The 14,013-nt window shown below is 43.6% G+C and overlaps 1 protein-coding gene across 1 annotated transcript in view; it reads left to right on the top strand.

Moving 5' to 3' along the window:
- GNPDA1 (glucosamine-6-phosphate deaminase 1) overlaps nucleotides 1-9,979 on the top strand; it is a 39,690-nt gene extending 29,711 nt beyond the window's left edge. Inside the window, exons 6-7 of the mRNA XM_083181934.1 lie at nucleotides 547-721; nucleotides 9,589-9,979. Of these exons, the coding sequence (XP_083038060.1) occupies nucleotides 547-721; nucleotides 9,589-9,689 (276 nt within the window). The 3' untranslated portion in view covers nucleotides 9,690-9,979. The remainder of the gene's footprint in view (nucleotides 1-546; nucleotides 722-9,588) is intronic.
- The last annotated feature ends 4,034 nt before the right edge of the window (nucleotides 9,980-14,013 follow it).

Here is a 14,013-nt window from a genome sequence, read left to right as displayed (position 1 = left end):
TGATTAGCTTTCAAAAGCAGTGGTAGGGTGGTGGTCAGGTCAGCCTCCAGAGGCATTGCTACTCATTAGCAATGCTAGTCCAACCATTGACCATGCCTTTGCAAGTAATTTAAAAGAACATATCATACCCTGCAACATGGCCCATTACATTAGGTACAAAATGCTCTGTTTTTGGACTTCCTTACCAGTGGCAGTTGCAGAGTTGGACTCCAGCACAGTCCAATATTCACAAAGGGGAGCCACACCTACTGCCACTCTAAACATCACTGTCCTGGACTCACTGGCAGTTGATGTGGCCCCCCTCTATGAATTTTGAACTGTGCTGGAGTCCAACTGGCAACTGCCACTGGCAGGGAAGTCCAGGAACAGAGCATTTTGTACCTAATGGAACGGGTCATGTTGGAGGGTATGACCTATTTCAGTAAAAACTATTTACATATTAGTAAATTAATGTGTGTGTGTGTGTGTGTGTGTGTGTGTGTATATACAGAATATTATATTGTCCGTGTACTTTTCTGCATTCACCTGTTGTACTGCCTTCTCTAGGTAATGATACTCATTACTGGGGCCCACAAGGCGTTTGCCCTGTACAAGGCCATAGAGGAGGGTGTAAACCACATGTGGACTGTGTCTGCCTTCCAGCAACACCCGAGTACTGTGTTTGTCTGTGATGAGGATGCAACGCTAGAACTCCGTGTGAAGACTGTCAAATATTTTAAAGGTATATCTTTGTCATGTCATCACATTACTGATTTTAACCCCAGATCATGCCGACTGGTAGACAAGCAGCATTACAAAATGTATAGATACCAATATTGGAAACATTTAAGGTGAGGTGTGTGTGTGACCTGTGAACAGAGCAAGGTCTGCTCAGTTGCCTGCCTGCTGGTAGGAAGCATTTGGGTTATCTGCAGCAACTCTGCAGAGCACTTAGAGGAGGAAGCATCCAGTGGAGCAGGCCTGGCCAACCTGTGGCTCTCCAGCTGTTGTAAAGCTACAAGTCCCAGCATACCCTTTCACTGTTTTGATATAATAGAATGCTAAAACTGTGGCAATTCATGCTCGAATTAGGGATGCCAATCCCGGGGCATTTTTTCAATCCCGGATCTCTGGATTTAAAAATGCTAAATCCCGGGACACTGGGAATCTGCGGTTGCTGGAGTGGCATCTGATCAGTGCGGCAGACTGATGGTGTTCATCGGTGCAGATGCGCAGTCTAAGCCCGGCATTGGATCTCCAATCCCACGGTTGAAATCCTGGCTATTTTGGGGCCAGATCCTGGGATCCCGCTGATTCCGATCCTGGGATTGGCCACCCTAGCTGAAATGTGTTATTTTACAACAGCTGGAGAGCCACAGGTTGGCCAGGCTTGCCAAGATGGGTAATGGCTGTTCTGTGCCACACTTAACACCGCAGATCCCCAGATCTAAGCAAAAGCGTAGTGATCTATCTTATTTATAGAATAAAACAAAGTATAATTTCCCTACACTAATCTTACTGTAAATGTGTTTAAAGTATATTTAGTTGACATGCACTAGTTCTGTAGTCTCAATATTATTGGGTGGAGCTGCGTTAACATTAGTGAAGCAGAAGTCCCGATATAGAGAACTTCCATATTTTTCTGCTGTAAAATAACACATTTCACCAATCTATATATAGCTGCATCCGTTATACTTGCTCTTGCAAATTCTTTAAAATGATGAATGTAGCCGGCTGTCTCTTTCACCGAGTGCCGGTGGCGTCTTTTCTTCTAAATGTCAATATATGTATGGGAAGAATCGAAGGAGGGGTAGCAATGTATGTAAAGAAAAGCATAAATGCTACTTTAATACAAAACATTGAAGAAAAAACTGAGGCCCTTTGGGTGACCATAGAAATGGGGGAGAAGGACATTATTCGTATTGGGTTCATCTATAGGCCAGGCGCAGGATTTGGACAGGAGCCTATTGCTTGATGTCACTAAAATGGCTTTAAAGGGAGAAGTCATAATCATGGGAGACTTTAATCTACCTGATGTGAATTGGGAGGAGTCTTTTGCAAGAACATCTACAAGTGGCAAATTTCTAAATCCCCTACAGGGAGCATCTCTCAAGCAATTGGTGGGGGAGCCTACTCGCAAAAACTCAATATTAGATTTAATTCTCACAAATGGTGACAGGATATCAGACATATATGTGAGTGAGAACCTGGGATCCAGTGATCATCAAGCAGTATGGTTTAGTATCAAGGCCGGGTCCAACTCCAGTCACACAAAAACTAAGGTGTTGGATGTTAGGAAGGCTGACTGCAAATATGGGGAGATGTTTAAGCGACTCATTAGCGGATTGGAGGAACTTGAAAGGAGTGCAGGAGAGGTGGAAAAAATTAAAGTGCAATACTAAAGGCAACGGACCTTTTGTATCAAAAGAGTTCAGAAAAGTACCAGGAAAAGGAAGCCAGTGTGGTTTACTAAAGAGGTATCCACTAGTGTAACAGCAAAAAAGATGGCCTTTAGGACATACAAGCAGACTCAAAATAATAATGACAAAGAACTGTATCTTGCCAGACGCAAAGAGGCTAAGAAAGTGATCAGGCGTGCCAAAGCACAAGCAGAGGAGAAAAAGGCTCAGTCAGTAGATAAAGGAAACAAAGCTTTTTTTAAGTATATAAGTGAAAGGAGAAAATCAAATGGAGGAATAATAAGACTGCGGACAGACACTGAGAATTTGGTGGAGGGATTCAAGGCAATTGCAGATCATCTAAATAATTACTTTTGCTCCATATTCACTATAGAAGGAGAAGGGAAGGGACCACCGTTAAGTTGCAAGGACATTCATAAAAATAAGGTAGATGGAAGTACATTTACTAGGGAGGAAGTCCTAACAGAACTTTCAAGACTGAAAGTGGATAAATCAATGGGGCCAGATGGAGTGCATCCAAGGATACTAAAAGATGTGTTGGTAGCGCCATTAACAGATTTATTCAACCAGTCACTAGATACAGGTGCAATTCCAGAGGACTGGTGAAGAGCAAATGTAGCTCCACTACACAAAAATGGAAGCACAGAAGAAGCAAGTAACTACAGACCAGTGAGCCTTACATCAGTAGTAGGGAAATTAATGGAAACACTATTAAAAGAAAGAATAGTGGAATATCTTAAATTAAACAACTTACAGGATCCAAAACAATATAGTTTTACTGCAGGGAGATCATGCCAAACAAGTCTCATTGAATTTTTTCTTTAGTAAGGCATTTGACACTGTCCCACATCGCAGGCTGCTAAATAAACTTGAAAGTGTGGGATTGGATTATAAAACCATTAAATGAATAAGAACCTGGTTGCAGGATAGGAAACAGACAGTTGTAGTAAATGGAGTGCATTCTATGGAGTCACATGTTACCAGTGGAGTACCTCAGGGATCTGTACTTGGACCAGTGCTCTTTAATATCTTTGTTAGTGACATTGCAAATGGTATTGAAGGAAAAGTATGCCTTTTTGCAGATGACCCAAAGATATGCAACAGAGTAGACACACCAGGAGGGGTAAATCAAATGACTGATGATCTAAGTAAACTTGAGAATTGGTCAAGAGCATGGCAATTACAGTTTAATGCTAAAAAATGCAAAATTATGCACTTGCGACTCAAAAACCCAAAGGCTCTATATAGTATCAAGGGTACTTTCTCTTTCAATGGTCCTGGTGACGCAGCTCAACACTGGGATGTAGGAGGGTCCGCAGGAGCCAGGCACCTATCCTAAAGCTTTTGGAGGGTAGGCTCCTCCCTTCTGCATCCCAGACTCCTCAGTTCGTGTTAGGTGCCCACTGGAGTGGGTGCTATTCTAAAGGGCGGTTCGACATGGGGCCACAGCTGAGCAGGTTTGCAGGGCCGCCACTTGGTAATCTGTTCACACTTTTGCCAAATTCTATAGGTTCCATGAGTTCGCGTCGGAGGACGCATCATTCGGGCGAGCAGTGATGAGAGTTGCAGACCTGAGCGTACCCACCCAAAGGACCGGCTCTGGAACGTCCCAGAGTTGAGCGGTGTCACCAGGACCATTGAAAGAGAAAAAGGGATTTTTGTAAGAACTTACCGTTCGAATCCCTTTCTCTGATATGGTCCTGGTGACACAGCGATCCCTCCCTTACGCTCAGTAAGTATGCCAGTGTTCATGATGTTTTCATGTTATATATGGTTGAAAAGTTAATTTTTTAAATTGTGCATATAATATGTGCAGGCGTTTGTACTGAGTTAATGTATTCCAGTGGCTTTGAAAGATTGAACTGAGGAGTCTGGGATGCAGAAGGGAGGAGCCTACCCTCCAAAAGCTTTAGGATAGGTGCCTGGCTCCTGCAGACCCTCCTACATCCCAGTGTTGAGCTGTGTCACCAGGACCATATCAGAGAAAGGGATTCGAACGGTAAGTTCTTACAAAAATCCCTTTATAATAGAAACTACTGAGGAGGAAAGAGATCTAGGAGTCACTATTTCAAGTGACTTAAAGGCAGGAAAGCAATGTACCAAAGCAATGAGGAAGGCTAGTCAGATGCTTGGTTGCATAGGGAGAGGAATCGGTAGCAGGAAAAAAGATGTAATAATGCCACTTTATAGGTCATTGGTACGGCCTCATCTGGAATACTGTGTCCAGTTCTGGAGACCATATCTTCAGAAGGATATAAATACATTGGAGAGTGTACAAAGAAGGTCAACTAAAATGGTTCATGGCCTACATCACAAAACTTACCTGGATAGACTAAAAGATCTTAACATGTATAGTTTGGAGCAGAGAAGGGAAAGGGGGGACATGATAGAAATCTTCAAATATATCAAGGGTTTTAACATAGTACAGGAGGGAAATTTTCTTCAAAGGAAAAGAAGTAATAGAACACGAGGACATGCACTGTGACTGGAGGGAGGTAGGTTAAGGGGAAATGTTAGAAAGAATTACTTCACAGAAAGGGTAGTGGATAAGTGGAATAGCCTCCCATGAGAGGTGGTAGAGGTTAAGACAGTAGAACAATTTAAACCTGCTTGGGATAGGCATATGAATATCCTTACAAAGAAATAAGGATTAAAAAGGGTTGAGATTACCTGAAGGGTAAAAAAAGGGGCAGACTAGATGGACCAAATGGTTCTTATCTGCCGTCAAATTCTATGTTTCTATGTATGGACAGCATGCATCGCCTATCCATCAATGGCCATATTCCTCAGCCTAGAAACTGAGTATTAGTCTAAGTGGCTGCCAGTTTCCCATCCATATTTGACACCCTGGCCTACTTTTGCCAGCTGAGTGCTGCACAGATACCATCCCCACCCCCACTAAATCCCATTCATAGGCGGCACAGTTGACAATATGATAATCAATGCAACCACACACTACCAGTTTGTCTCCTGGTGCACCTGCATACGTAAGTGAAAGTTTTGCTATTGGGGTCATGCATGGTTTGTGTATTGCTCAGCATTGCTGCCGCAGACCACTGAGGTAATAGGTACAGTTGCTAGTCATGGCCATTCTGTCCTTTTTATGTTTGTTTTTCTGTGTACTCCAGTTTCCACCTAGTATCCAAAAACAGATGGTAAGGTAAGTAGCTGCTGGCAAAAAAAGATGACTCTACTTTGTCTGTTTCCATTTGCTAGGGAATATAGGCACGCATCCACTTGAGACCATCGACACAAAGTACCAATTTTTGGTGTACTTTGCACGGGACCCATGCTGCTCATGCCTGATTGGGTGCTGTGGCATAGTACACACTCCGGCATCACACGGTCATTGACAGTCTGATGCCATTTCTGGGGAAGGGGAGGGGCGATGATGGGCTCCATTTCAAAAATGGAGGAGTGTCATCGTTGTTTAGTGGGTGGGAAGAAGTCACTGATGTATGTTGTAGGATGGAGATTTACTGGTCTCTGTGGTCCCATGGCTTTCTTGGCCCCATGCCAGAAGCCATCCATTGGTGGGTGCTTTAATCACTAGAGCAGCAGGAGGTGTCTGCTTGTGACAGACTCCTCCTGCTGCATTACCCTACCACGATATCACTGCTGCTTCCAAGGATGCAGCAGTGAAAGCAACTCCACATCCAAAATAACCCACATACTGTAGATTGTAAGCTCCACTGACACAAGGACTGACGTGAATGACTGACTGACTGACTGACTGACATATTCTCTTTAAAGCACTGCATGTACATTTTAAACCATATACACTGGAAACCTGTGATAATTGGGATATTTATCACAGCTTTAAGGGAAATGAAGTACCGACCAATCGGATCTTGTTCTTTTTCAAACACAGCCTGTAATACAGCAGAAAATGGTTAGTTGATACTTTATCTTTCCCTAAGCTTTGATTAACCTACCCAACAATTTGGCTTGTTCCAATTCATACAGCTGACCATTACGTGTAAACATATACTGTATCCTTAGCTGGCTTGAGTTCCAGCCCACCCACAGTATTACTGCTACATGTGCTAAGAATGCTCCATCTGGTGCTACGATCAGGTTACTCTGCAGCTTGGGGTGAGTGGATGGAGCGCTGCAACATGTCCATATATTCTTGTTGCAGCTTGCTGATTGTTAGTTCTGTGGAAGGATTGTGAATGTGTAGCACGGTCACTTGTAGTATGCACTATGGGGTCCATTTTTCATACTGTAAATCACATATTCAATCAATAGCCATATTCCCCAGCCCAGAAACTGAGTATCATTCTAAGTATCTGCTGGTTTACCATTGAGCTGATGTATTAATTAGTGCCCACAGGGACATGGAACCGGTCTCTGCAATGTGCTGTGAGGGCTGCTGGGGGTGATGCTCATGCGTAGTCAGCCTCGCAACAGAGTCACAGTGGCCACTCCAGAGGACGGTTCCAGGGTACCCTCTGATGGCTAAAAATACCATCCTGGTCTACCACCATTTTCAGATGACCAATATCGGGAACACTCTATTGGTAAATCTGGCAGCATCGCATTCTCGATAGATCCCTATGGTGGATGCGGCGGCCGACGGGAATGGAGAGTTCTCCTGCGGCCCCTCTTATATACATTCAGGTGATAACAATATTTTTGGTTAACCCCTAAAAACACATGTTAAATAAAAAGATACGGTACTTGTTTCCTAGCACGGCCACACCGATTTACATCGGGGTGGTCGTGTCGGAAAAATCGGGTCGATCGCATCGCATGCGATGCGACCGACCGATTTTCGACCCGATTTTTTTTTTGAATGAAATGTAAATCGGGTCCCTGGGACCCGATTTTACATTGGATTCAATGTAAAATATTCCCAACCCCCCCCAAATTTAACGGCGTACACCCCACCCCACGATAGACGCCAACCCGAAGCGTGGCGAGCGGCGGCGGTGCGCGTCCTCCGACCTTTTCATTCCCCTACTATCCACGTCGGCGTGGAGTTGAGAATAGAATAGTGTGGCGAGCGCAGCGAGCCACCGAGCCCGAAGCGTGGCGAGCGGACGCATATACCTGTGATGTTATACGCGTCCCCTTGCGGGGCTTGCTGCGCTCGCCATGCTTCGGGCTCGCTGCGCTCGCCACACTATTCTATTCTCAACTCCACGCCGACGTGGATAGTAGGGGAATGAAAAGGTCGGAGGACGCGCACCGCCGCCCCTCGCAGCCTCGCTGCGCTCGCCACGCTTCGGGTTGGCGTCTATTGTGGGGTGACGACGGGGACATCTATAATGTGAAATGGGTCATATTGGCCCATTTCACATTTTTCACATATTTTTTCACTATTTCAATGTTAAAAAATATTTTAACATTGAAGCCTATGGAAAAATCGGGGGCATCGCGTCGGGACCATTGTTAATGGTCCCGACCGACGCGATGCCCCCGATATTTTACCTTTCCCGACACGATTTCAATGTTAAAATATTTTTTAACATTGAAGCCTATGGGGAAATCGGGGGCATCGCGTCGGTCGCGTCGGGACCATTGTTAATGGTCCCGACCGACGCGATGCCCCCGATATTTTGTCCTAGCCGGCCAAATGGACCTGATTTCTTTTTTTTTTTGTAAAACGATTTTTATTTTGCATAATAAAATAAACAGTATACAGTATTGATGAGCATATGTTACATGTATTGTACTTTTCTTAAACATTGGCGTTGTCTTCATAGGGTACGAGAGATCGATCACTATCTGTGTCTCTATTTCCTCTTTAACAAATATCCAATTAGTATGTCTCTAATTTCTAATCACTATAATATAAACAATTACCAACAAACTATATTTGTATTATAAGGTTAACATGAATTGAAAGATAAAGAGCCTGGTATTATATTCATTACTAGTCTGAGATTCTGTGTTGACTCATCTATTCCTATAAGTCTCGACAGTCTGTATTTGTAGTATACAGGGTGGGGCTCAAAGTTCCACTTTAAAGAGAGTATTCTTCCAGACTTAGGTGTCTCAGTTATTGAGCTCAAACGGCTATACTATTGATATCAGCAACAGCCAACAAATTAACTATTACATTTATACCTACACTCATCTCACTTAGACAACAAAGAGGGGAAAAAAGGGGGGTGGGAAGATATAAGGAGGGGGGGGGCAAATATTCAATATTTGGGTTTCGTTACTCTGTGTCTCATGTCTCTTCACCCACTCCCTTGCAGAGACTCTTCAGTTTTCCCCATCACCCGGCAATTTGCCGTAAGAGGTACCAGGAGGTGGATTCAAAGAGCTTTTGTATGCGCTCTTGTGTAGTCTGGTCAAGACTTTTGATATATAGTTCCCACTTCTTGTAAAATCGTGGGGCTCCCTTTTCCAGATCGGGTATCATGCTCTGTCTTTCATAAAAGAGTATATTGAGAATGGCTTTTTTTAGTTCTAATATGGATGGGGCTCTCCTGTGTATCCAATGTAGAAGTATTAACTTCTTCGCTAGCGTTAAAATGATTGTAAGGATTGGTATTATTTGCGTCTTTTTGGGGCCGAGCTCCCACGTGTGGAATTGTAGGAATAGGCAAGCCAATGGGTTTTTCTGAAGTTTCAGGGTATATGTATGGTTGATATATCCCATCAGCTTGTCCCAGAAACCCCTGACCTTACCGCACTCCCAGAAGTTGTGATAGTATGTAGCTTTTGATTTTTGACATTTATAGCAGGCCCCTGTGTCGTCAGGAACAAAGTGGGCTCTTTGTACTGGGGCAATGTATGCCCTGTTGATAAATTTTATATGTGTTTCCTGTAAGGATATGGATTGGAGATGTTTCATCGTGAATGAGAGTTTGTTAAATAATCTGGGAGGAGCCGGAAGGTCAGGAATGTCTGTCAGCCACTTCTCATGTAATTGACCATGGTATCGTTTCACGTCAGTTGTTATCAGCGAGGAGTATAGATAATGTATCCTATATCCCATTACGCATTCAAATGGACCTGATTTCAAAGGAAATCGGGTCCATCGTATGGATCGTGTACCTTAACTTAAAGGTACACGATCCATACGATTGTGGCCGTGCTAGGAAACAAGTACCAAAGATACAAATATGCAATGATAACTGGACTACTTAAACTTCATTCTCCATTTACTTCTTGTTAGTAACATCAATATAACTTCTATGCTGGAGTAACCATTGTGTCTTACTGTTCACAGGTTTATTGCATGTTCACAACAAACTGGTCGATCCCCTGTACAGCATGAAGGAAAAGGGAACTGCTGCAGGACAGACCCCGAAGAAGCCATACAGTGACTGAGTTACAATCTTTCCCACAATCCAAGACTTAATGCAGGAGAAGGCTTAACAGCACTGTTGCTAACTGGATCTGATCATTCTGGTTCCCCCAAGGTCAGACACACAGGTGGAGGAGGGACGCCTCTCTGTGCTATGTGGGCTAGCTGAAAACACCATACTGTTAACTCAAGGAATGTTTCCTGGTTCTTAATTCCAGCCTTATTACTATTTTCATAGTTGTATTTTTACATGCAAATAATGTTTTTCAACTACTGATTTTGTATTCGCAATAAAAGTACATTTTGTATTTCACCGCAATGGTTTTTGCAATATTTTAATATATAGAAGAATGCTGTAATTTATGCATTAATGGGGTTGTTCATTTTGGACAACAAACCTGCTCTAGTTTTAATGTACAGTACAGGGTGGAGGGACAACGAGATTACATGTATGCACATTGCTTTGTCACACCAACATTTAGCTCTGGCACAGAACACTGGGGTCAGTTTGTCTGATTCCCTTCTACATAAATTGATGGAACCCCACCTCCACAGTTCTCTAGATACATGGCAAGACGAAATGCTAACATTTTAGATATGCTGGTGTTAACTTATTTCGCATCAGCTTCTCTGCTCAAACATGCATTGATTTACTCCCATTTTGAAAAAAAAACAATTCTGACCCTAACTCTCTCTAACTATCGTCCTATCTTTCAGCTCCCATGCCTCTCCAAGCTACTCGAGAGACTGGTCTACTCTTGCCACACACACTTTCTCAACTCTCATGCCCTATTAGACTCACTTCAGTCAGGCTTTCGTTCCCAGCACTCCACCGAGACAGCAATGATCTGGTCACTGCTAAGTCTAAAGGCCATTACTCACTACTTATTCTTCTATCACTTCTGCTGTGTTTGACACTATTGATCACTCTTCTCATACAAACACTGCATGTTTGCATCTCCTGGTTCTCATCTTACTTATCTGATCGCTCTTTCAGTGTTCGCTTCTCTGACTCTACCTCTGTCTGTCAGAGTTCTGTAAGGCTCAGTTTTAGGTCCTCTGCTTTTCTCAATCTATACCTCATCTCTTGGCAAACTAATCAGATTTCGGTATCACTTGTATGCGGATGATACTCAAATCTATCTTATCAACCCCAGAGTTGTCACCAGTGGTTTTGGGCCATGTCTCTGAATGTCTCTCTGCCATCTCATCTTGGATGTCTTCTCGCCACCTCAAACTCAATATTTCCAAAACCGAATTACTTCTATTCCCAACAGCCAAGAACATTTACCATCCTGATATCTCCATAACTGTTGACAACTCTATTTGGTCTCTAATTGGTCATCTCGACAAGTGTGCAAAACGAAACCACAAATCAGACGAGCTCACCTCCAAAAATTGAGAAAGTCAGATTGACTAGACGAGCTCTGAAAAACGGAATTTCCAGTCAAACAAACTAAAAAGCTCGAAAAATTTACATGCTCGACTGGGATTGAGTACCCCCCTAAATGTCATTTTATAGAAAATAATTCTATGCATGAAACAAAGTTTGTGTACATAAACAAAATTAATTTTATATTTTGTGTACATCTTCTAACAGAGCCTTGAGGTAATTTTATACAATATTTGTAATTTTGTTTATGAACCATCAGAGAGTAAAGGTGTGAATCTCAGTTGCTCTAAAAAAATCTGTATTTTCAGAATGTTAGATATGGGGGTCAACCTATATTTATAACTTATTGAATTTCAAACTGAACGTTACTGTGTGCAAGTTTTCCGTTCCCATGGAAACCTGTAAAAATGCTACAGATGGGGCAGGCCTCTTCCTTGCTGGCGAATCGCCAGAACGTCAGTGCTGGCGATACGCCAGCGGCCTGCCTAACCATCGGACTGAGACGCGCATGTGTCTCACGCGCACGTGCATCTCAATCTCCGTCGGCGGGGCAACGGGAACCCTGTCCGTCTCCGCCTCAGGGAGACGGACAGGGTTAGGGGGGGGTGCGGGCAGGCGGCGGGGACCCCGGGTTACCGCCGACACGCCGGCGGTGACCCGGGGGAGCGGCTGGAAGTGCCGTCGGAAGAGGACGCGCGCGCCCCCTTCTCGCTATGCAGATGGTGCTGGCGGGGGATGGCGGCTGGCGTCGCCATCGTCATCCCCTGCCAAGATGGGACCTGCCCCATCTGTATATAAAATAGGCACTTATCCAGAAACATGTTCAAAATCTGTCTGACATAGTTATCCAGAAACATGTTCAAAATCTGTCTGACATAGATAAAACTTTATCATCACACAGCTGAAATTCTGCAGTCTATTTAAAGTTTAGATGAACGCAAACATTTTTGAACTATATAGCAGCCTGGCTCAAAAACCATTGTGAATCCAATGACCTCTACTTCCAGTGAGAAGTTTGGGCCTCCAACAAGGAATTAACAGACCAGAAGCTCTCACATGGTCCATATGATTACAGAGTGCAATACTTAAATTTATACAGCAGCTTATTGTTTCCTAAAATATTTGAGAAGTTTTGTATTGGAGAGTAAGGAGATTGGGGAGAGATGTGCCAGTCGCACAGAAATCACGAACTTATGCGGGTGGACCCTCTTTGTGCACTATTAGTATTCAATATTTCGATATGCGAGGGTGTGCTACCATAGACACAGAATGAATATATTGGGGAGGACTGAGAAAGGGTGTCTTTGGTTGGTGCACCAAAAGAGAATTTAATAATAAAACATGACTTTTATTGGTTTCATTAAAATAGTTGCGAAGATATAAAAAAAACATGAAAAACACATAGGACAACATTGAGTGATTTTAAAAAGGATATAATATATCCTCACCTAGTGGGACCACACTTCACACTGTCCCTGAATAATTTTATAATTATCAGATACAATGTATATATTCCTGGGGCAAGGAATATATGCATTGTATCTGATAATTGTTACATCCTGGATAAGCATACACACTATAAAACTGTCAATACCAGACATTACTTTTCCACTCTTAAATTTCAACCACCGTGCTTTATAAAATTATTCAGGGACAGTGTGAAGTGGGGTCCCACTAGGTGAGGATATATTATATCCTTTTTAAATCACTCAATGTTGTCCTATGTGTTTTTCGTGTTTTTTTATTTCTTCGTAACTATTTTAATGAAACCAATAAAAGTCATGTTTTATTATTAAATTCTCTTTTGGTGCACCAACCAAAGACACCCTTTCTCTGTCCTCCCCAATGTATTGGAGAGTAAGCAACAATTATATTGGAGAGTAGGGACCCTACTAAGGGCCTTATTGAGATCTGCGTGCATTCGCACGCAGATCCGATGTTGGCCATCTGCGCATGCGCAGACGGGTATCTGCGCATGTGCAGGCATATGGTGCGTGCACCCACGGCGACCTTTCGGGTCGCCGGGTGCACGCACCCATGGCAGCAAGGGGGGGCGGAGATGGGGGGGGGACGCCGGGCTCCCCCATTACCATATGGGAACGCCCAGCGTTCCATGGGCGTTTCCAAGAGAACGCTGGGCGTTCTCATGGTAATGAGGCAGTGACGCGGGTGTGTGGGCCGGGTAGCTGACATCACCAGATGTCAGCTGCCCGCCCATATCATGCCAGCGTGCACGCAAATGTAAGTGACTGAAAAGTCACTTATATATGCGTGCACGCTAAACATCATTCGATGGTCGGTGACCATCGAATGATGTGGGCGGACACCCCAGCAAAGCGAATGGATGTTTATGCAAAACATCCATTCGCTGCTGTGCGGCCGAAGCTGCACATTGCTGGGGTGGCGTGCGTTCGCCGGGCGGGGTTTGGTGGACTAGCAAGGCTGCGAATTCGCAGCCTTGCGAATCAACCTGAATAAACCCCTAAATCTCATATTACTTAAATTGATGCAGAACAAAAAAGAATCTTCATGTACAGCTGATCCTATTCCTGGCCAGGTGCATTGCAAGCTATTTTTTCCTTTGCAGTAGGCCAGTGGTTTCCAACCTTGGTCCTCAAGTACCCCCCAACAGTTTCCAGGTCTCACATAATCAGAAGTGAGATAATTAGCTCCACCTGTGGATCTTTTGAAATGTCTGTGACCTGGAGAACATAAACTGTTGGGGGTACTTGAGGACCACTGTTGTAGGCAAAGCTACAGCCTTGCACCCCTTTTAGCCCCATGCCTGCTTGATATATTTTGTCTTTGATAAAATTTCTGTTTTAAAACTAACTGCTGGCTAAAGTATCGAAACTTGCAGAATTTGATAATTTGCTATTTTAGAAGTAGAGTTCTTCAAAGCAAATTTGTATGTCTAACAGAGGCTCCTTCCTGTACATTATTGGGAAACTGCA

This window comes from Crinia signifera, chromosome 4 (genome assembly GCF_055691185.1).
Source record: "Crinia signifera chromosome 4, ASM5569118v1, whole genome shotgun sequence".
Taxonomy (NCBI): Eukaryota; Metazoa; Chordata; class Amphibia; order Anura; family Myobatrachidae; genus Crinia; species Crinia signifera.
The sequence above is the reverse complement of the archived record's forward strand: the minus strand, read 5'-3'. Positions and strand labels throughout refer to the sequence as shown.